Source organism: Tupaia chinensis, unplaced genomic scaffold, assembly GCF_000334495.1.
Source record: "Tupaia chinensis unplaced genomic scaffold, TupChi_1.0 Scaffold000606_1, whole genome shotgun sequence".
Classification (NCBI taxonomy): domain Eukaryota; kingdom Metazoa; phylum Chordata; class Mammalia; order Scandentia; family Tupaiidae; genus Tupaia; species Tupaia belangeri.
Genome location: NW_006160124.1, coordinates 669,765 through 693,337, shown reverse-complemented (window position 1 = coordinate 693,337; position 23,573 = coordinate 669,765). Strand labels below are relative to the sequence as shown.

The following is a 23,573-nucleotide window of genomic DNA, read 5'->3' as shown; positions in this document are numbered from 1 at the left end:
TTTGCAGCTCCCAGAAGACTTACTGGGCAATACAAAACTAAATACTTATTCTAACAAAATAAATTCCTCATTTCTTAACTTTTTTAGTTTTTGTTTGTTTGTTTGTTTTAGCAATATTGCCAGAAATGTCCTACAAAATAGGGACTAATTCACTTTGAGAAGAGTTTTGCAAACAAAATGTAGCTGAAAAGTAAATCTGTTAGAATGTTGCTTAACATCTTGAATTCATCAAAGGATGTTAGTGCTGGCAGGTACCTTCTAAAGGTCTTGCCACACAGTTCACTTTATAGAAGGGAATGCTGAGGACTGGAAAGTTAACTTAATGACTCAGTAACACACAGCTAGCAAAGACAGAGTTGGGACTTAGAACCAGAATCTCTTGCCCCCAAACCTAAGGCTTATCCTTTCATAGAAAATGCCTCTTACTGTCAAAATGTAATTGAGAAATTCCCATTACCAAGAGCAATGAAAATTCATTTTAGAACTGTTAGTACTTTTGTTCCCAAAATCTAAACTGAAAAAACCTTTTTAAATGTATTTTCCCACTTAGTAACATAGTACACAATTTGGTAAGAAGTCAACGTGAAGACTTACTTTCTTAAGCAAGTAAGTCACTGTGTTGATAAATATTTGCTAGATCAGATATAGTTCATATCTAATAGTTAAATGACTTTAATGGTAACAGCCTATTGTATTAGACTATTATTTTATGCTATATTCTATAATGCTTTCTAATCTCTTATAAGGGATATCAACTATGTCATTCATTGAGTCCTCCAGACTATATAAAATTCATAGGGTCAGAAACATACAGCCACTTCTATGTTTGACATAAATACACTTAAATAATTCTAGGTAGTAAAAAATATTTGAAAATGCAAAGAGAAGAAACCTCTTAAGTAAAAACTAAAATTGATTTTTTTTTAAGTATTAACAAAATGGCATCTGTAGCTATTTAAAAAAAAAAAAAAAGTTAAAATGAATCCTGAGGAGAATATTTGTCACAAAAAAAGATCTAAACCAGTCACCTATTGTTCATAACCAAAAGTACAACAATCCCAAGTTACTTCACAACATGAGAGTTCAAAGGTAAAGAAACAGTATTAATCAGAAAATAAAGTATTATAAGAGAGAACGATGTTTTCTCTCAATATAAACAGGTTCCATTAATGCAAAAATCTGAAGAGACATGGAATAGAAAGAGAACAACTGATTAAGGGAAAATTTACATGAATGGCTCTTAAAAATAAATTCCAGAATATAAAAGGCCTTACAAAGAACTCAAAGAAGATGTTGTTGTCGACGTACTGGTACTCAAAGAACACATAACCTGACTTCTTAAGGTGCACAGCATAGATCAACGACACGGTGCAGTCATCACGATTAGACTCTATGTAATTCCCACGACGGATCCAGGAAGAGCTATGAAAACAAAAAGCATTTCATGTTAGTTTCAGAAACCTCTTCTGTTCACAAAGCTACATAACCCTAATTTAAATGTAATTTTATCCTCAGCAAATACATCAGAAAACACCAGAAGCTGGTCATCTGCGGTGGCACAGCAGTCACACAACACACTGCAGGCTGAGGTCGCATGGGAAGGGCCTGGGTTCACATCTTAAGATCCTCCTGTACACAGCAGGGCACACACATGCATGTGCTCCTGGCTGGCTGAGGCTGGAAGTGGATCATGGAGTGAAGACCCTCTGGGGTGCCTGCCTGTGCCTGGATGTATGCGTATGTCTTTTTCATGGGAGAAATGGGTAAGTAAACTGAAAAAAGGGAAGAAAGAAAGGAAAGAAAGAGAGAAAGAAGGAAGGAAGAAGGAAGAGAGAGAAAGAAAAGAAAACATCTGTTTTTCTGAAACTTGAAGGCCAACTATGAAGAGGTTTATTTCTTAAAATGTATGACTTCCTGAATCTTTCCAAGATTAGGTAATCAGTTTGCTACAAAACTGCTATTTTCAGCAAATATTTTATCACCAAATAGATGACCACTAGTTTTAGTAGCTTGAAGTAGGACTATCCTTTCAGCTGACATCTGAAGTTTTATTCAACAACACATCCACACCAACATAGCCGATACATAGGAAGGAAGAAAGCACCACCCATGATAGGTAGGTAAGTTAACATACACAAACCAGTGTTTTCTTCATCTCTTCCATTGTTTAGGAAACCTGCATCATAACAAATGAGCCTCTTCTCAGGAATGAACATAGTCTCTGAGTTCCTAAACATTTGCACTGTTGTTTAAAACAACTGATCTTTTGGGACCAGCAGTTAGCGTAATGGCTATGTCGCTGGACTCCCACATAGTCAACCGTGGTTCGAGTCCCAGACCCGGTGGCTTAAATTCACGCCGGGCAAGTGTGCATGCGTGCCCAAGAGAGGAGAATGGAGGAGAAGGGATTGTGGCGTGGCCATCCCCCCTGGGGGGTGATTTCCTGCTTTCTGTCTCCCTGTCTCTCTCTGTCTGTCTGGCGAGCGCACACGCCCTATAGCAAAAACCTCTCAAAAAAACAAAACAAAACAAAACAAAACAAAACAAAAACAAAAACAAAAAACCAACTGATCTTTTAAAACCTAATATCGTTGTATTTTAGGATTTATAATGTGAGTCCATATACATGGCAACAGCACAAAGATGAAAATGTAAATATAACCATACTGTTGTAGAATTTTAAAAGTACATAAATATAAAATAATATTATAAAATTATAAAATAATAACTCAGACCAGGGCCAGATAGTGGCACAGCAGTAAAATGCAACTCTCTATGAGGCAATTCTACATGGGAAGGTTCCCAGTTCAAGCCAAGAGACTTCCTTGAGTGTGCTGGGTACACACCATAGTCAAGGGTTGGCTGAGACTAGAGGTAGATCACAGCATCAAGACCCTGCTGGGGTGCTCGCTAGCTCGCTCTCTCTCTTCCCCTCATCCCCACTTCTCTGTCACTCATGAACAAAAGAAAGAAATAAGCTTTCTATTTTTTAAAAAACGTATAACTCTAACTAACTATACTGTGATTAACGTTCATTTATAACTTCTAGCCTTTACAACCTAGCAAAGATAGCCTAAGACATAAAACACAGCAACAGAAAAAAAAAAAACGAACAATTTGTACTTTTCAAATTTTAAACTTCTGTTTATCAAAGGATACCAGTAAGAAAAAGAAAAGGTAAAAAGCTACAGACTTGGAAGAAATATTACACACATACACATAAAGTGTGTATAAATATTATATAAGTACATATATATAAGAACTCATGTCCAGAGTATCAAACAACTCCTTTAGCTCAATAATTAAAAGGCCATGCTAGTCAGAAGATAGCCAGAGGACTAAGGTTGAATTCTCCTGAACAGGGCAATATGAAGGGAAATGTTACATGGCAACATAAGAGAATAAGAAGTAGTATAGATCAAAGATAAATAATTTTGTTTTGTTTTGTGTCTTCAGAATAATTGAAGTCTTCAAGCATTATCACAGGCAGAGCTAATAATCCCCTATAAAAGAAGTACGAATTAAGCTAATGTAATTTCCACCTTAAGTATTTAACCTACTCTCCCTTACAGAAGATAATTGAATGTCTAAATGAAAGTTACATATTCATCCTTTCAGAGGAAAAGAAAAAAATCTGAAATGATCGATTAAATATAGAGCAAGGTTAGTAGAAGCATTACTGATTTAAGTTTAGTCATAAATACATTATATGAAAATTAATTGGTTTCTCTAATGGCTTTATTGCTATTTTGCATGTGGTCTCTACATATTACATCCTGAGGGAAATTATTTTAACCTCATGAAAATTCAACTACATTATTAGTAATAACTGCCCCAAAAAACATGATTCTTCACAATTAGCTTATCTATATAATCCCCATCAGTACCAAAATTATTCTCAGCTTCTTTCTGGAAAAGAGCAACTATGTCCTTCCCAAGTATTCAACCAAGATGCAAAGGCTTTGGATTCTTTTCTTTCTTTTTTTTTTTTTTAATTTACTTGAGTTTTTCTAATATGTATTTATTATTTACATTTAATCACCATACATCTTTAGAGTGAAGGCTTTGGATTCTTACTTGTTACAGCCGTCTGGCCTGCTGTCAGAAGGGCCCACCACAGTGTCCATGAATGTTGCAATGTTGGAAAACCCTGCTGGCAATTCATCCCACTCGTCAAATTTGATGCCACTCCCCAGGGAGTAGGTGCCTTCACCACACTTACTGCATACCTGGTTCTTCATTTCTAGATACTCTCCAGAAGCACAGGAGAAAGCTGGAAGGCAGAAGAACACACAACCCATCAGTCAAGGCCTCCCCTTCACACTTTCGCTACAATTGTTTTCACAAGGCTCTGATCAAGTCGCACCCTAATTAAACTCTCCCAATGCCTCCCTTATCACTACAGGCATTTCATAATCTGGCCCAAACCTATTTTACCAGGTTCGTCCCTTGCCCCACCTTCATCTAACCATAATAAAATGCATATCATTTCCAAAATATTTTATCCTCTCTTTCGCTGTTTTACTATTTTGTTCTAGAGATGTTGACCAATTCCCCTTCTCTACCTGGAAAACTCCTGTCCTAACTCAAAAATAACATTCTTGATGACACCCCCCTACCCCCACCAGGCAGCCATTTGTGCCTCCTCTAGTCCCCTATACTACACTTTTTTTTTTTTTGAGAGATTTTCACTGTAGGGCACGTGCGCTCGCCAGACAGAGAGAGACATAGAGACAGAAAGCGAGAAATCACCCCCCAGGGGGGATGGTCACGCCACAATCCCTTCTCCTCCATTCTCCTCTCAGGATCTTGAGCACGCACATGCGCCCGGCGTGAGTTTTAAGCCACCGGGTCCGGGACACGAACCACAGTCGACTACAGGGGAGTCCAGCGACATAGCCATTACGCTAACTGCTGGTTCCCCCCTATACTACACTTTTCATGATATCGCCATTAAAGCACTTAATACAATTAAAATGGTCTGTATACATGCCGCTTATCAGTTGATATGAGACTTTGAGACTCAAGAAAACAAGGGCCATTATTTTCTTATTCCAAAGTAAATCTGGCACAAGCTAGGTCTAAATAAAATGTTGATCCAGTGAGTGGTAATTAAATATAAAACCCAATAACAGGAGGTAGGATAATAGCTAACTAAGTTACTTCCACTCTGAAACTAGGAGGCTACTTTTTCAGTATTCACAGTACCAGACTAGTTGTTTCCAAAACCTACATCTCATTTCTAATGTCATATCATCTGCTAACTCTGAAAACTATACCCAGAGATAAGAGCCATGGGCAGTGTGAAGAATAGTTGACACAGTTAAAGAAGACAGTTCTACTCCTGAGTTATTATTCATTCAACAAATGCAAATCAATGTCCCCCAGTGTGTGGCTCTGTGTGGGGTGGTATTAGTGACTCAAACCTAGAAAAGGGCTTTCTAATCCTTTAATCAGGGTATTAAAGAAACAAGAACAAAATAAAACCTCCAAATTATCCGATATAGAATAACAAATCTCCCAGCGGAGAATAAAGCAGCAAAGCCTCACATTTATGTAGACTCCTTTTGTAGAGGACATTGGAAAACTTCACTGGAAAGAAAAACAAGCTAATTTTGAGATACTAATTAAAGAATTAGAGCAAAAACCTATAGTCATCCACTTATTTCTCCACTTATCTTTGGAAAAGCTTAAAGAGGCTGTACGACAAATCTCTAACATTCAAATCCACCTTCCAAAATCAGAAGACATCAGAAAATAAGAAAAGGTTAGGCAAAGAAGTTTGTATGTTGGCTGTAAAGTCAAAGCTATCCTAGGATCAGGTTAGTTCTGGGGCATTCAATGAGTTACTTTCTCTCTCTAGGCTTTTGTTTTTGCCTCTGGAAAATGAGATAATAATTACGGTAGCTCCCTCATAGAACAATACTCAGAAAACACAGTGTGAAATGGATAGCATTGAGCCTGGCATGTAACAAACACTCTCCATATGCCATAATTACCACTACCAGCACAACCAACAGAAACACTGTTATGGAATTTTTTTTTTATTTTACTTTCAATGCTGATGGGTCTTCCAGTGTTTTCCTAACATAATAAATAATATCATTAACCAAGAGCCAACATTACATTAAATCAGGACCAGCAAACGACTTCCTGAAGGCCAGAACTGGCCCACTGCCCATTTTTATGAATAAAAGTTTATTGCAACAAAGCCATAATTATTCATGTATATACTGTCTTTACTTTCACATCAGGACAGCAGAGCAGAATAGTTGTAATAAAGACTGCATCACCTACAGAGTCAAAAATATTTCCTGACAAAATAAAGTTATCTTAGAAGACAGTTTAGTGTCCGAAATTGAACTTTTGACTTAATTAATTATCGACTTTAATTAATAAGAATGTTTAATGAAATGTTACAACATACTTTCAAAGCTAAAAAGGAGAAAATGGTGTCTCTGAATCTTATTTTTTAAACACAATGATGTTATTTCAGAAAGCATTCACTGCCCTGTTAAAATCATGAAGAATATCTTCAAATCTTTTAGAGATATTTTTCACCCAGTCAAAGAAAATGGAGAAAGAAAGTTGAAAGGGAGTGTACTGAGTGCTTATTAAATACCAGTGTTGGTACTTTAAAAATACAATTGGTCTCGTTACTTGCAGCAGTTAGGTTCTATAAAGTTGCCATGAACACTAAATCAGTGAATCCTAAACCACTGAGAAATACAGGGTTAGGTTCCTGAGAACCTTTGGTCACAATGTCTTTATCAACTAATCAACATTTTACATTGTTTATATGTGTTTCTGTTTAAAGATTCTTAATATATATTTTTGATTTATTAACATTGAATTCATAGCCAGTAGTACTAGAATTTATACCTGAATGAGGCTTATCTTACACATGTGTTTTCTCCCAAAGCCTTCTTGTACTTAGAATCACTAGCCAGCATTTCAAAACTACAGCTGTAAGGTCATACAAAGGAGTGAAATCAACAAAAAGCTAAAAGTATGGCATTAAATAGACCACAGAAAGGACATCTGTTTATACTTAGTGAGAGATGAAATAAGAAGTCTAAACATGCAATCAGGTGACTTAAATATTTTATTGCTCTACTCACATCTGCAAGTGATTGTAGAAGCACTGAATGTTTTGATTTTTACAAATAAACTTTAGTAGTCAAATTTGCAAAAATAGAATTTATGAATAATGAGGAACAACTGTATCTGTAATAGACCTTGGAGGGAGAAAGGTATTATGCCAGATACTGGATGAGGAAAATGAGCCATGGTGTATTTAAATAAGCTGGTTAAAAAGATATTCAGTTGGGGCCAGCAGGTAGCATGGTGGTTAAGATGCTGGATTCCCACATGATCAACCATGGTTTGAATCCCAGACCCAGTGGCTGAAAATCAGTCAGACTCATTTGTATGCATGCCCAAAATACCAAAAGGAGAATGGGGAAGGATTTGTGGTATGACTATCCCCCCTGGGGGGGGGTTATTTCTCACTTTCCTTCTCTCTGTCTCTCTCTAGTGAGCACATGCTCTCTATGGCAAAACCTTAAAAAAAAAAAAAGTCACTCAGTTAACAAGTGGCAAAATTAACACTCAGGTTCTGGTCTGATCTAAAGGTGGTGGTACTTCAAAGAAAAAAAATAAGCCAATTATTACAACTGTTCTGGTCCATTCTGTTAACAGAAAAAAAAAAAAAACTACAATAGGGTGATTTTTAAGAACAGAGGTTTATTTGGTTCATGGTTTGGAAGTCAAAGGCCAAGGCTTACACCTGGTGAGGGTCTTTTGTTGATGGGCAACATGTCAAAGGGTCTTTTTTTATATATATAGGTTTTTGCTATAGGGCGCGTGCGCTCACCAGAAAGAGAGAGACAGACAGAGAGACAGAAAGTGAGAAATCTTCACCTTTTGGGATCTTGGGCACGCACGCACACGTGCCTGGCATGAGTTTAAGTCTGGGAATTGAACCGCGGTTGACAACATGGGAGTCCAACAACATAGCCATTATGCCAACTGCTAGTCCCCAAAGGGTCTTCTTACAGATGGATCACATAGCAAGGCAGAGCAGAGCAGAAATCTACATGTTAATGTCCATATGTCTCTGTTCTGGTCTCATTCTTTCTTCTTATAAACCCACCAATAGTCAATCACATAGGCCTTGCCCTAATGACCTTAATCCTAATCTCCTCCACCCCCTTAGAACTCTGTAGTCAGATTAAGTTTTCATCTTCTTAATCCCATCACAACCAAATCTCAGCACATGAATTTTGGAAAGACAAATTCAAACTGCACAACAATCAACATAAAAAGATCAAATGATTCCAACTGAATTCATTATTATACCTCACATGATTCATTTCCCATCCTAAACTGTTAAGAAATGTTCACATGTGTAATAAAGCAATAACCATTTTCCACCATTACATTTCTTCTGAAATTTTTTGTATTATATCTAAAGCATGAATTTGAGAAGCATTTCAGCAAGTTCCTAACTTTCATAAGTCTAATAACCTCAACCATAAGAGGAAGAGAGCAATGATAACTATTGAATCATCAGAAGTCATGATGCATTTTTACATAGAAAAACAGAAAAATACATCATGACTTTTCGGACAACCCAATATCTCAAAGAATTGTAGGAATAAATTAGATATTTCATATAAATTCTTTCTTCTTATAAACCCACCAATAGTCAATCACATAGGCCTTGCCCTAATGACCTTAATCCTAATCTCCTCCACCCCCTTAGAACTCTGTAGTCAGATTAAGTTTTCATCTTCTTAATCCCATCACAACCAAATCTCAGCACATGAATTTTGGAAAGACAAATTCAAACTGCACAACAATCAACATAAAAAGATCAAATGATTCCAACTGAATTCATTATTATACCTCACATGATTCATTTCCCATCCTAAACTGTTAAGAAATGTTCACATGTGTAATAAAGCAATAACCATTTTCCACCATTACATTTCTTCTGAAATTTTTTGTATTATATCTAAAGCATGAATTTGAGAAGCATTTCAGCAAGTTCCTAACTTTCATAAGTCTAATAACCTCAACCATAAGAGGAAGAGAGCAATGATAACTATTGAATCATCAGAAGTCATGATGCATTTTTACATAGAAAAACAGAAAAATACATCATGACTTTTCGGACAACCCAATATCTCAAAGAATTGTAGGAATAAATTAGATATTTCATATAAAGAGTTTGGTAATATTCCTGGAGTAAAGCACATAATACATATTAAATACAGTATGCCATACAGGCTAAGCATCCCTAATCCCAAAATCCAAAATGTGAAATGTTCCAAAATCTAAAGTTTCTTGAGTACTGAGATGATGCCACAAGTAGAAAACAACACAATGACTTCAGTTAACAGTCAAAATACTGCAATATTCCATTCTGGAATCAACTCTAGAGCTATAAATCAAAGCAAGAAAACCATTCTTTCATATTAAACACAATTTACTCCATAAGATTATATCAACAGAGTTAACACCACAGGTTCTCAGCAGTTGCCAAGGATGATGACCTGTTTTTCCTTTTTTGATATCATCTATCCTTGCCTCATCCAATTTCCATTTCAACACTGCTATCTTGGCATTTTGTTTTTAATTGGATTGTAAGAGGTTTTATACTCTTAGGAACTACTGTGTTGATGGGAAAGTCATGACATGTTTTTCTATGCAAAAATGCATCATGACTTTCCCAATGACCCCATATATACTCTTTCCATTCAAATTTTTTGAATATGACCAAGGATACTTTCAACATGTAGGATAATAGGTATTTATTGTAAATACCTGTTATAGATATGAATTGATCATTTCTCTTGAATCAATTAGCCATTTTTAAAATAAATACTCAAGTTCTTTGACAGTCTTCAAAATCCTAGAGTAACTGAATTGAATTACAGATCAGCAAATGACATGGCCCAGCCGTAGTGGCGCAGTAGTAGCACAATGCTCTGCAATGCTGGAGGCCATATGGAAGGCTGGAGTTTGTTTCCCAGGTTGACCTGCACATGACACTAGCCCATGTGCCCATGATCTCAGCTGGCTGAGAAAGCTTGTGGGAAGATTGTGGCACAAGATCTCATTGAGAGTACTTGTCTTTCTTTCTGACTCTCCCAGTAAATAAATAAACAGTTTTAAAACTTTGATGGCTAGGTTTATAGCCTAATGGTTAAGAGAGCCAGATCCCACATGACCACTCAATGATTGAATCCTGGCCCTGGCAGCTTGAAAAACACTCTAGGCACTTGTGTTTATAAGCTCCAAATCCTCATAGGATGAAGAAATGGAGACATGATGACAACATGACCATTCCTAATTGGGGGTGCGCCCTCTCTCTCTCTCTCTTTATGTCTCTCTCTGTCTCTTTCTCTCTCTGGTAAGCACACATGACTTTTGGGGAAAAAAAAGATAAGCAAACTCCAAGTTCTGATATGAGAAGAGAAAGACCTTATTTGCCTAAACTCACGTACTACTGAACAGTGGGCTCAGTCTAGGATTACACAATACTTTACCTGAGCTCCCAGTAGAAGAGTGATATTGAAAAACCCAACCTCTTGAGATTTAAACTGCAACCAAAAGGTCATGTGCTGCACTCACTGTTCTTTCTCTCAGCTTTAGGCTTTTTCATTTCTGACATCTATTGCTGCTATCTGGAAACTGTAAAGGTCCAAATCTTCGTGTATGAAGAATGAGATATGGGAAAAGCATTTATATTAGCCTATAAAGTAGCAGATGGCTTGGGAAATTGACTTGGCCCATTCATTCATATCTTAAAGAGAATACTACCATCCCTTTCCCCATCACAGGATTGCTTGTGGAAATCCAGTGAGACATTGTGGAAACCACTCTGAAAATGAAGAGTGACACGTAATATTGTGGCCTTGTGAGCACACAGCACAGTGTGCCAAATAACAGTTACTAAATTGAATAATTTACATTATTTATATGATGATTAACATCTATGATTTACACCTAACAATAAAGAACTTTTTTTTAAAGGTTTTTGCCACGGGGCATGTATGCTTGCCAGAGAGAGACAGACAGAGACAGTGAGAAGGAAAGTGAGATGGCCATGCCACAATCTCCTCTCTTCCTGTCTCCTCCTGGGATTCCAGACATACATGCACACAAGCACATGTACTGGGTGGGATGCTCAATTTGCTAGGTCTGGGATTTGAATTGCAGTCAGGCATGTGGTAGTTCAGTGCCTTAACCACCACACCACCTGCTGGCCCCAAAGAACATTTTTTTTTTGAGACGTTTTTGCTATAGGGCGCATGTGCTCGCCAGAAAGAAAAAGAGAGACAGAAAGCGAGAAATCACCCCCCTAGGGGGGATGGCCACACTGCAATCCCTTCTCCTCCATTCTCCTCTTGGGATCTTGGGTACTCATGCACACACACCCGGCGTGAGTTTTAAGCCACCAAGTCCAGGACTCAAACCATGGTTGACTACACGGGAGTCCAGTGACATAGCCATTACGCTAACTGCTGATCCCAAAGAACATCTATTTATAATCTTTACCAAAGGGTCTATTAGTTTTGTTCTTTCTTCCTCCAGAGAATCATGATTTGAAAGACTATGTCTATTGACTACATTTATTCATAATTCATTCATTATTTGTTCTATTTTTATTTAAAATTTTTCATTACTAAAATATTTTTTGCAAACAGCAATAACCAAGTAGTAATAAAGGAATTGTCAACTTACTTGTTTAATGAGCTATTGATAATATACTGAACTTATGCAGTATTATTACAGGTAAATATCTAGGAACCACAAGGTATTAGATTAATTTATTCTATAAATGTTTCTAGAGTACCTACCTACTTTGATGAAGGAGATAGAAATAGTCTCTGTTCTCACAGGGCTTTTATGATAGTCTAGTCTAGACAGATCTTCCTCAATGTAGACCAAGTCGGTATCTCACCTTAAATTCACTGGAAATTCCCTCTTACTTGTTAACCTAAGTTTAAAGTACCTAAATCTAAATAATTGTCTATATTTTGGGGCAAAAGTTAATTAAATCCATTTTGGAATCAATATAACCCAATATGTCTATTTTTCCTCAATTGGTTTGTCTTACTAAATAAGATAAATACAGTTACAAGACAGACATTGTTCTTATTGACTAGGCAAGGGGCATACTTTTGCCATTGTTATTACTATTATTACTTGTTGCCATTAAGGGTAATGCAAAGAAGGAAAGTAACACCTCATCTGTGGGCCTCAAAATAAGTTTTACCTCATTTAGCCAATTAATTACTTAAACAGATCATTAAAACTTTAAGTCTGCCAGGTTTACTATTATCACTCTCACAGTAAACAAAAAGAAAGCAGAAAACAATGTCTGAGAGAAAGCAGACACTACACTGAACACAGAAAATAGCAGATCTTTATTTCTGCTCACTTTCAATGATGAGGATAACACTTGAAAACTAAGTGCTTGGCTGTGAAATTCTTAAACGGAAAAGAAAAATAATAGTTTTTATATCTCACTACCCAAAAGTAAAAGTAAGATAAGAGAAAGCCAAAACAGCTCATTACAATGGACCACTTCTTGTTTATGGTCTCTGATTCACATTAAGTCAGTTTTTTCCTTGGCTGAATAAAATCTTGTTCCCTTTAATTGGAAAAATTTTATTTATCCTAAGAGAGTTGTTTGTCTGTCAAAATATATGAGGCAGCAATGAAGGCTGTTGGTGAATACATAGCTGTCTGCCATGTTCTATTTAAGGCTAGAGGAGGATAATAGAAGGGAATGCTGTCCAAATTCTAATAACAGCAGACATGGCAATGTTCCTACCATGAGTAAATATGTATCTTCTTAAGAATTTCATTAGTATTCCACTACAATTCACAAGTTATGGGATTTGAGACATGATTTGAACATAGATGACCAAATCTCTGATATGTAATCGTAACAGTTGACATTATCAGAATCACTAAAAAGAACTTTGAAACTATCTGGTCCTGAACCATCCCAATTCAGATCCTCAACTTTTTCATCTGTGTAACCTTGAGCAACTTAGCTCAGCTCTTCTAATCCCTAATGGCAGACACAAAGAGGTCATTTATAGTTCTTAGGTGTGAAATTCTTAGAGGGGAAAGAAAAAAAAAATAAATTTTGCCTCTCATTTTGCAAAATGAAATTGAGACAGGTGACACACTAAAGAGTTTATTAATATAAACCATCTAGCTAATGTTCTCTAATTCGCTGTCCTTTGAAAGGAATATGTACTGAAAACTAGTTCTCACATCTAACATCTTCGTTGAAAGGTCCTCGCATCATCCTATCAGGTAGAACGATGTGATTTTCACTGTACTTACAGAGGACCGCACAGCCAGAAACTAAATGACAAAGCAAAGCAAAACAAAATCAACTTCTGGCCTGAAAACTGACTCACGTACCATGGCAGATAACAATCATTAAATTAGCAAAGCCTAGTTCTCATCTTTACATAAGCAAAGTTCACTAAGGTAGTTTTTACCTTTCAGAAAAAAGAAAGAAAAAAACACAAATATATTTCATTTTGGCCCTTGACTTCAATGTTTGATGTAAGACAAGATAAATCCTTTCTCATTAGGCACAGGATGACAGAAGGCTTGTAGAAAAAAGAGACGGCAGCAAAGGTCAGGGGAAGGAAAATATTCAGAGGATTTGATGGGAAATATCCAGAGGATTTGAACAATACATCTGTGAAATCAGTTTTTTCAACTTTCAGTTATGCCCTAACACTGTGATTCTTATCCCCTTGAACTTTTTCTCTAACTTAGAAAGTGTCAGTCACCCTCTACTTGTCTAGTCTCTCTGACCTTGATGTTGCAGTTTCGAGGACTGAGTTCTCTTATCTCTTCATAAAACATCTTTTTTCACAGAGCTCCCTCAACCGTAGTTCCCATGAAATACTACTGTTGTCCTAAGCCTGATATTGAGCTGTGTCTAACAGTTTTTAATTCATCACTTAACAAGTTCACTCACTCCAGCCTTTCAACTAAAACTTGTAGGTTGCTGAGTTTTTTAACACTCTTTTTACCTGGAACTCAATGCCACATTCAAAACTTTGACGTTCAAAATATTGACAGCGTTTTGGATGTCAGTTTGCCCTTTTATATACAGAATAACTTTTTACAAAACTGATTAGATCTTGAAGGTTCATTTATAAAAACGAAATAGTGAGGGCTGTCCAGTGGCATGGTGGTTAAGGTGGCAGGATTCCACATGGCCAACTGTGCAATTGGAGTCTCAGACCTACGCAGCTTGAAAAACACACCTGGTGTGCATGTGTGCATGCCCATAATCTCAAGAAGAAAATGAGAAGAGATTGTAGTGTGGCCAACTCCCCCTACCCCCTCCCCAGAAGGGGGTATGCTTTCACTTATTCTCTCTTTTACCAATGAGCATACCTGCTTCATATCATAAATAAATAAGAAATGGTAATGTCAGTCTCTAACTTGACATCACCAAAGTTATCTGATCAGCAAATAATTTAGTTTTCTGGAGCAAGGGGAGTTCAAAAAGTCATGGGAAAATGGAATTAAAGTGTGAGGGTTTTTTGGTCAGAAAATGTTTTGGAAATCTGTGTATAGTCTTTTCATAATAAACAAATTTCAGTGAACTTGTTGAAGATCCCTTGTATACCAGATTTTCTTTTATTCATTTTTCTGTTGATGGATATACCAGATGATTCCGTATCTTCTTTGTACAGATTGAGTATTATCCATGTGAATTATTAAATTATTATTATTACTAAATCATAGTAAATTATTATGTAATTATGATTCCAGGCACTGAAGGCTGTATTTATCATCTTATGTGACCCCACCCCTTGACCACCTATAAAGAGCTGTCTCCAGGTCAAACTCTTAAGCCTTTGGTATGACACAACAGAGCCTGGGAGAATGGCCAGAATCTCTGGCCATGCCCACATTCTGCCAGAGAGCCAGCCATTCAGATGCCACAAAGTACCCAGTAAAGCTCGATGCCACCCTTCCTCTGCACTTTCACCCATGGTTTGTGCACCAGAGATAGCAGCTTGCATCATGAAGTTCAAGAACTTCTTCCTTCAGTATTCACCTCAGAGATCCTTAGAGAATTACTATGTATGGCCAAATAGTATGACATTTTAATCCCTGTTTCAACCCTAAATCAAGACACAATTTTGCACATGAACCCACCAGGGTTTAACAATTGTCCAAAGTTATAAAGTTGGTAACATTGGGTCTGAACTTCAAACATTCTCATCTGTTTTGCTGTGAGGGCCTCTTGCCTCACTCTAACCAGGAGTTATCCCATCCTCCTTGGTAAATCATCCTCAATAACATGTATCTATCATGCACTTTACCTCTGCACTGCAATTAATGTATTTATTGATCCCTTACTGAAATGAAAGGCCCCGGAAAAAAGAAATCTTTTATCATTTATTTCTAGCTCTCTTTTGTCAAGGATATAGAAAATATTCAATAAATGGGCCATTAGCCCTGGAACCTACACAGCGGCAGCTAGTGAGAAAACAGGCCAGACATCACCTTGGGAATGCCACTGTCTCCTGACTGTTCCAGATTTCATCATTTGCTGAAGCACGCAGTGCACAATGTGCTCCATGCAACACCTACTTTCTTCCCCAGTTGAAACCCTGCAGCTCATTCCCAGGTGTACCTGTTCTCAAGAAACTGGGAGGCCATTGGAATATCCAGCTTCAGCGACAACCAGGTTGTAGGATTAGTGTCAGGGAGATATGGTGCTGCATAGAGACTACCACATACCTCTTCCTGCATGCCTTTGGACTCTAAGAATTAACTCCAAGAAGTTAAGAAGAAATGTATGATCTATCAGATAACCAGAAACCACCAAAGAAGCACAAGAAATATGAGAAACAAAATATCTCTCCACCAAGGGATAAGAACAATTCCTTATCATCAACACACAGTACAATAAAACTGTGGAAATGTCAGATAAACAATTCAGCATATTAATAGTGACAAAATTAAATGAGATGCAAGAGAAAAGAGAGAACAAACTCCAAGACATGAGCAAATCTTTGGCAACTTAGAAAGAAGAAATAGACACCATAAAAAAGAATCAAAAGGGGACCAGCAGTTAGCGTAACGGGTATGTCACTGAATTCCCATGTGGCTGACTGCAGTATAAGCCCCGGATCTAGTGGCTTAAACTCACGCTGGGTGGGTGTGCGTGCATGCCCAAGATCCTGAGAGGAGAATGGAGGAGAGGGGATTATGGCGTAGCCATCCCCCCTAGGTGGTGATTTCTTGCTTTCTGTCTCTCTCTGTCTTTCTGGCGAGCGCACACGCCCTATGGCAAAAATCACTCAAAGAATCAAATGGAACTGTTCAAAAAGAAGTCTATTATACAGGAAATCAAAACCTCCCTTGAAAGTATTAAAAGAAAAGTAGATGATGCAAAAGATCAAATCTCTGATCTAGAAGACAAAAATCTCTGACCTGGGAAAAATCACCAAGAAGAATGAAAAAACAACCAAAAAAAAAAAAGTGAGGACACAATACTAGATACCATTAAATGCCCAAACATCTAAATAATTGGTATTAGAAGGTAAAGAAACTAAAGGTCATTGTTAATCTATTCCATAAAATACTGGAAGAAAACTTTACAAGCCTAGAGAAACATTCGAACATTCAGATCCGAGAAATATAAAGGAATTCAAATGGAATCAACCGAAGGAGATCCTTTCCATGGCAAATCATAGCCAGATTGGCCAAATCATAGATAAAGACAAGATATTAAAAATGGCAAGAGAGAAACATCAAGTTACTTACAAAGACTTTCCCATCAGGTTAACGTAGGATCTCTCAGCAAAAACAATGCAAGCAAGGAAAGAATGGGAAGATATATTTAAAGTGTTAAAAGAAAACAATTTCAAGCAAGATTACTATAAAGCTTATCATTAAAATGGAAAGAAAAGATAAAAAAACAGTCTCAGATAAACAAAACCTGAAAGAATTTACCAACTCCAGGCCAGCTCTTCAGGAAGTGCTGAAGGGAGTGCTATACCAGGAAAACTAAAGAGAGACAGACAGAAATAAAAGAACAAAATCAACCAAGAAAATGGCTGACTTAATGATAGGAACAAGTCCAGAAATACAATAATAATGCTGAATGGGGACCAGCAGTTAGCGTAATGGCTATGTCGCTGAACTCCGATGTAGTCGACCGCAGTTCACGTCCCGGACCCAGTGGCTTAAACTCACACCGGGCGTGTGTGCGTGCATGCCCAAGATCCTGAGAGGAGAATGGAGGAGAAGGGATTGTGGTGTGGCCATCCCCCTGGGGGGTGATTTCTTGCTTTCTGTCTCTCTCTGTCTTTCTGGCGAGCACACGTGCCCTATAGCAAAAACCTCTCCAAAATAAATAAATAAATAAATAAATAAATAAATAAAAGCAACATACAAAAATCTATAGCATTTCTATACAAGAACAGCAAGCAGACTAAGGTAGAACTGAAGAAAGTAATCCCATTTACCATAACCCCAAAAAGTATAAGATACCTACAAATAAATCTAACCAAAGAAGTCAAAGAAAACTATCAAAGGAAAAATATCTAGAAACAGAAATAGAAAATGAAACAACAAAGTGGAATAACATCCCATGTTCCTGGATTGGAAGAAATGAATAATCAAAATGGCAATTCTACCGAAATTAATCTACATATTTAATGCAATCCCAATCAAATCACCAAAAACATTCTTCAGAGATCTAGAAAAGACAATCATAGAATCTGTCTGGAATCATAAAAGACCCTGTATTGTCAAACAATCCTGCATGAGAAGAGTAGAGTAGGAGGCATCTCACTCCCTGACCCCAAAATATATTACAAAGCTGTGATAATCAAAACAGCAGGGAACTGGCACAAAAACAGACATGGGGCCAATGGAACAGAAGATAGGTCCCAGAAATAAACCCTAAAACTTACAGTCAACTGGGTTTTTTATTTAGAGATATTTTTGCTTTAGGATATGTGCACTTGCTAGAGCGACAAAGAGAAACAGAGAGACAAAAAGTGAGAAATCACCCCACAGGGAGTATGGCCACACCACAATCCCTTCTCCTCAATTCTCTTGGGATCTTGGACATGCATGCACATGTGCCCAGCATGAGTTTTAAGCCACGGGGTCTGGGACTCAAACCATGGTCAACTACATTTAACTTCCAGCGACACAACTATCATGCCATCTGCTGGTCCCACAGCCAACTGATCTTTGATAAGAGGCACCTGTCAATCCAGTGGGGGAGGGGGACAAAAAAAAAAACCTCTTTAGCACACAGTACTGGAAAAACTGGGTATCCACCTGAAAAAAGATGAACCTGGACCCTTATCTCCCACCATTAATAAAATCAACTCAAAGTGGATCAAAGGTCTAAACCTAAGACCTCAAACTATAAAACTATTGGTAGGAAATACAGAGGAAATGCTGGGAGACATTAGAGTAGGTAAAGATTTCTTAAATAAGACCTCCAAAGCATAGGCAATAATCCAAAAACAGAAAAATGGGATTACATCAGATTAAGGAGTCTCTGCACAGCAAAAGATACAGTAATTAGTGTGAATACATAACCCTCAGGATGGGAGAATATTTTTATAAACTATGCCTTAGATAAGGGACTGATAATCAGAATACACAAGGAACTCAAGCAGCTTACCCCTAAAAATGATCAACCCAATTAAAAGATGGAAAATGAGCTTAACAAATAATTCTCAAAGGAAGACATGCAAACAGCCAAAAAGCATACGAAATAATGCTCAACATCCCTCATTATAAGACAGATGCAAATAAATACCATGAGATACCACATAACAGCCCAGTTAAAATGGCTAAGATTTAAAAAAAAAAAAAAAAGATATGTTCTGATAAGGCTGTGGTGAAAAGGGAACTCTCCTACGCTGTTAGTGGGGATGTAAATTAGTCCAACTACTGTGGAGAACAATACTAAGACATGGAACCAACCTAATGTTCACAAACAGATTAATGTATTGAAAAAGTGTGGCACATATACACAATGGAATACTACTCAGCCATAAAAAAAGATCCTGGCACTTGATAGAAAGTGGACAAATATGGAAGATTTGCTTCTCAGTGAAATAAGCCATGCTGTGAAAGAGAGACATTGTATGTCTCCACTTAATATATACCGACCGTCCACACTCTATGATGGAAACTGAGAGATTAGAGGAGATAGAAGCATGGAAAATGGTTACAGATACTGGAAGCAGCATGGGAAGAGGTTAGGAAAAGGGAAAAGTGAGAGGAAAGGAATCAAGGAGAAAATTGAGATTCAAGACATTTATGAGACACAGAAATGGATGATTATCTGTTGATAGCATATATAGCATCTTCAACTGCACTGGTGTGAAGTGTATATTCATATTGGATAAATTCACTTTATAAGCTGTAGTGATACATAGTGATGGAATGTACAAAATAAATTTTTAAAAATATATATTCAATATATGTTTGTTCAGTGAATGAACCTAGCTCAAAAAGTAGGACTGGCTCTATGACACAGTACTAGTGTGCTGCTCAAGAGAAGCTGGATCCCACAGAGAAATGGCAGTTCTAATCCCTTATAGAGTCAGCCTGAAACACTACAAGCAGAATCCGAAGGGCTGAAGAACTGAAAGAAGAAGATCATGGCATGACCAGACTCTGGAGGGTGTTGATCTCTTTCTGTCTCTCTCTCTCTCTCTGTCTCTCTCTCTGGAGGGTACTCATCTCTCTCTCTCCTTCTCGCATGTACATGCTCTATTATGAATAAAGAAAAAATATAATTCAATAAATCACTGTAGAATAAATATTTTGCTTAACGGTACATATGCCAATTGCAGAACTAGATTTTAAGCCCAAGTATATACCGCAACTGATTACCAACTATGCAAGATTGTCACCTGGACACCAATGCAGTAAAGCTGCAACTGAATCTTGCAGAGCAAAGAAATTCTATGAAATTAATTCATTTATATATAAGTAGCATTATGTAAAACTTTGCTACATTAAGAATTAATTAGTATATTTTTCTCACTTTTAAATTTTTTATTAGATATTGACAAGTTATCATTGTGTATATTTATAGGGTATAAAATGATGCTATAGATGTACAATGTAGACTACTGAATCAAACTAATTAAAATACCCATCCTCAAATATTTACACTTACTTCTCCTTACTGAAACATTGCAGCCAACATTTCCCTTTGTCCCTACTCCCCAGACTCTAATAACTGCCATTCTGCTATTTCTATGAGTTCTATTGTTTTTGATTCACATATAAGGAAGAACACGTAGTATTTATCTTTCTACGCTTGGCTTATTTCACCTAGCACAATAATCTCCAAGTTCATCCATATTGTTGAAAATAACATAATTTTCCTCTTTTTTTGAGATTAATTATTTAATATTCCATTGTGTACATATGCCACATTGGACACTTAGATTAATGCCATAACTTCGCTATCGTGAATAATGCTGCAGTATACCTGAAAGAACAACTATCTCTTTGATCCACTGATTTCACATCTTTTGGAAATATACCCAGAGGAGGGATTCCTTGGTCATATGGTTCTACCTTCAGATTTTTTTTTAGTAATTCCCCCCATTGTTTTCCATAATGGCAGCACCAATTTACATTCCTGCCAACAATGTACAGGAGTACTCTTTTCTCCATGTTCTTAACAATCATGGTTTTATTTCATATTTTTGTAATAGTCATTCTGGCAGGTGTAAAGTAGATATCATTGTGACTTTAATTTGCATTCTCCTAGTGATTATCGATGTTGGACATTTATTCATATATCAATGTCTGTTGCCCATTTGTATATCTTCTCTTGAGAAATGTATATTCAGGTTCTCTACCCCCTTTTTTTTTTTTGTAGAGGTTTTTGCTATAGGGCGTGTGCACTCACCAGACAGACAGAGAGACAGAAAGTGAGAAATCACCCCCCAGGCGGGATGGCTATGTAGCAATCCCTTCTCCTCAGGATCTTGGGCACACACACGCACCTGGCGTGAGTTTAAGCCACCAGGTCCAGGAGGTGAACCGCGGTCAACTACATGGGAGTTCAGCGACATAGCCATTACGCCAACTGCTGGTCCCTTGCCATTGTTTTTATCGTTCTCTGGTTTCTGCTCACCTCCACAGTTGCCAAAGATAGAGGCCTGAAGAGTCCACAAAGTAGATATCATTGTGACTTTAATTTGCATTCTCCTAGTGATTATCGATGTTGGACATTTATTCATATATCAATGTCTGTTGCCCATTTGTATATCTTCTCTTGAGAAATGTATATTCAGGTTCTCTACCCCCTTTTTTTTTTTTGTAGAGGTTTTTGCTATAGGGCGTGTGCACTCACCAGACAGACAGAGAGACAGAAAGTGAGAAATCACCCCCCAGGCGGGATGGCTATGTAGCAATCCCTTCTCCTCAGGATCTTGGGCACACACACGCACCCGGCGTGAGTTTAAGCCACCAGGTCCAGGAGGTGAACTGCGGTCAACTACATGGGAGTTCAGCGACACAGCCGTTACACTAACTGCTGGTCCCTCTTTGCCTATTTTTAAATCAGATTATTTAAGATTTTTGTTGTTGTTGTTGTTGCTATTATTGAGTTCCTTATATTCAAAGGATCTTCAAAAAATGATAGAAAATGCAGATTATGAGAAAAGTATGCACAGAATTCAAATTTTTTTACACCAAAATAAATCTGTACTTTAATTCTATTTTCATTTGTCTCAAGATATTTTCTAACTTCCCTTTGATTTATTTTTTGACACAATGGTTTTTCAAGAGTGTATAGTTTAGCTCAGTCACTGTGGTATCGTGGTAATTCAGTGCCCTGTGAGGCTGGAAGTCACACGGCCAACTATGGGTCAGGATCCCAGGTCAGCCTAAACACACACTGAAAGCACATGGGCAACCAGGATCAAGGCGCTCGAAGGCTGGGGAAAGAAGATGGCAGAATGATGACATCCTGTCAAGGGTGCTTCTGTTTCTCTTATGTGTGTGTATATATTCTCTATCCAAAAAGGGAGTGCATAGTTTCATTTCCATGTACTTCTAAATTTTACTATCTTGCTTTTATTATTGATTTCTAGTTTCATTCTACTGTAGTCAGCAAATATCAGCAATGATTTGAATCTTCTGGGAAGAATGGTTAAGAAATGCTTTGTGACCTAGCATGTGATTTAGCCTGGAACATGCTTGAGTAGACTGGAGAAGAATGTATTTCACAGCTGGTGGGTGGAATGTTGGGATACATTTGGTCTACAAAACTGTTCAAGTCTGTCGATGATTTTTCTGTCTGGATGATCTGTCCATTATTGTAAGTGAGATACTTAATTCTCCTACCATGAATGGATTGCTGTTTATTTCTCCCTTCAGTGTGTTAATGTTTGCTTTATATACTCTGATGTTGGATGCACATACAATTATAATTATTCTACATACCTAAAGAATTAACCCTTTTATTATCATATAAAGGTATCATCATACCTTCTTTGTTCCTTGTAACAGTTTTTGATTTAAAGTCTATTTTGTTTGTCATAGGCATAATTCTGCTTATTTTGTATGGATTGTAACAAAAGATTTGAGAGAAATCAAAAAGAAAAAAACTGTATTCAAGTTTTTCTTTTCACTAGTCTGCATACAGAACTTAACCAAGTATTAGACGTTTACAACCACTCAAAGATTAATATATAAACATATGTATGACTATATGTCTGATTAAAGCCATATTAATTCACTGTATCCTAAATGAGAATACAACACTAAATTACACATATGCACATATGTACTATACACATTATACATAGATATATGAAGACTTCAAAAACTTCATAAAAAAATAATTAAAGTATTATGGGGAGCCACATGCACCAAAATGGCTGACATGACCTTCATACAAGGACCTTCAAGTATCCTTGTTTCCAGAGTAGACAATTCACGCTGAGACTTCCTCATTCAGGCAGGTCCTCAGTCAGGTCCGCGACAATTCCCGCCCCCTTCTCCTACGCAGTGTATATAAGAATGTTCTCTGGCCCTCAATAAACGAGCGACTGCATACCAGCTTGAGCTGTGACACTGTGTCGCTCCCGTGTTGTGACGCTTCGCCAGTTCCAGACCTCCACTCTCTCACTCAGGCACCCTGCTCGATTGTCCCGTGGGCCAGGACAAAGTATAAGTTTATTTTGGTTAAAAAGTTTTAAAATCCATGTATTGTTTTCATAATATGCATTTCCCATGAATTTTTTTTTTATTTTATTATCATCATAATCTTCTTTCTATTACACTAGATTACATATAACTTTACATTGACTTCCATTGCTTTTTCAAAAGGGAATGCCATGCATGTCAGTCAATACAGAGATATCAATCTCCCCGCTTTATCATTCAATATCTTTTCCATGCTTTTCCCAATAATTATTATTATAATTTTTTTTAAACAGTCAATCACTATTTCTCATTTTGCTTATTAAAAAGACTTCACCCATCATGAAATACTT

General features: G+C 37.1%; 1 protein-coding gene across 1 annotated transcript in view; it reads right to left on the bottom strand.

The window, feature by feature from the left end:
• ELAPOR2 (endosome-lysosome associated apoptosis and autophagy regulator family member 2) overlaps positions 1–23,573 on the bottom strand; it is a 116,907-nt gene that overhangs the window by 85,854 nt on the left and 7,480 nt on the right. The window contains exon 2 of the mRNA XM_027775852.1: positions 4,078–4,273. Coding sequence (XP_027631653.1) covers positions 4,078–4,241 — 164 coding nt within the window. The 5' untranslated portion in view covers positions 4,242–4,273. The remainder of the gene's footprint in view (positions 1–4,077; positions 4,274–23,573) is intronic.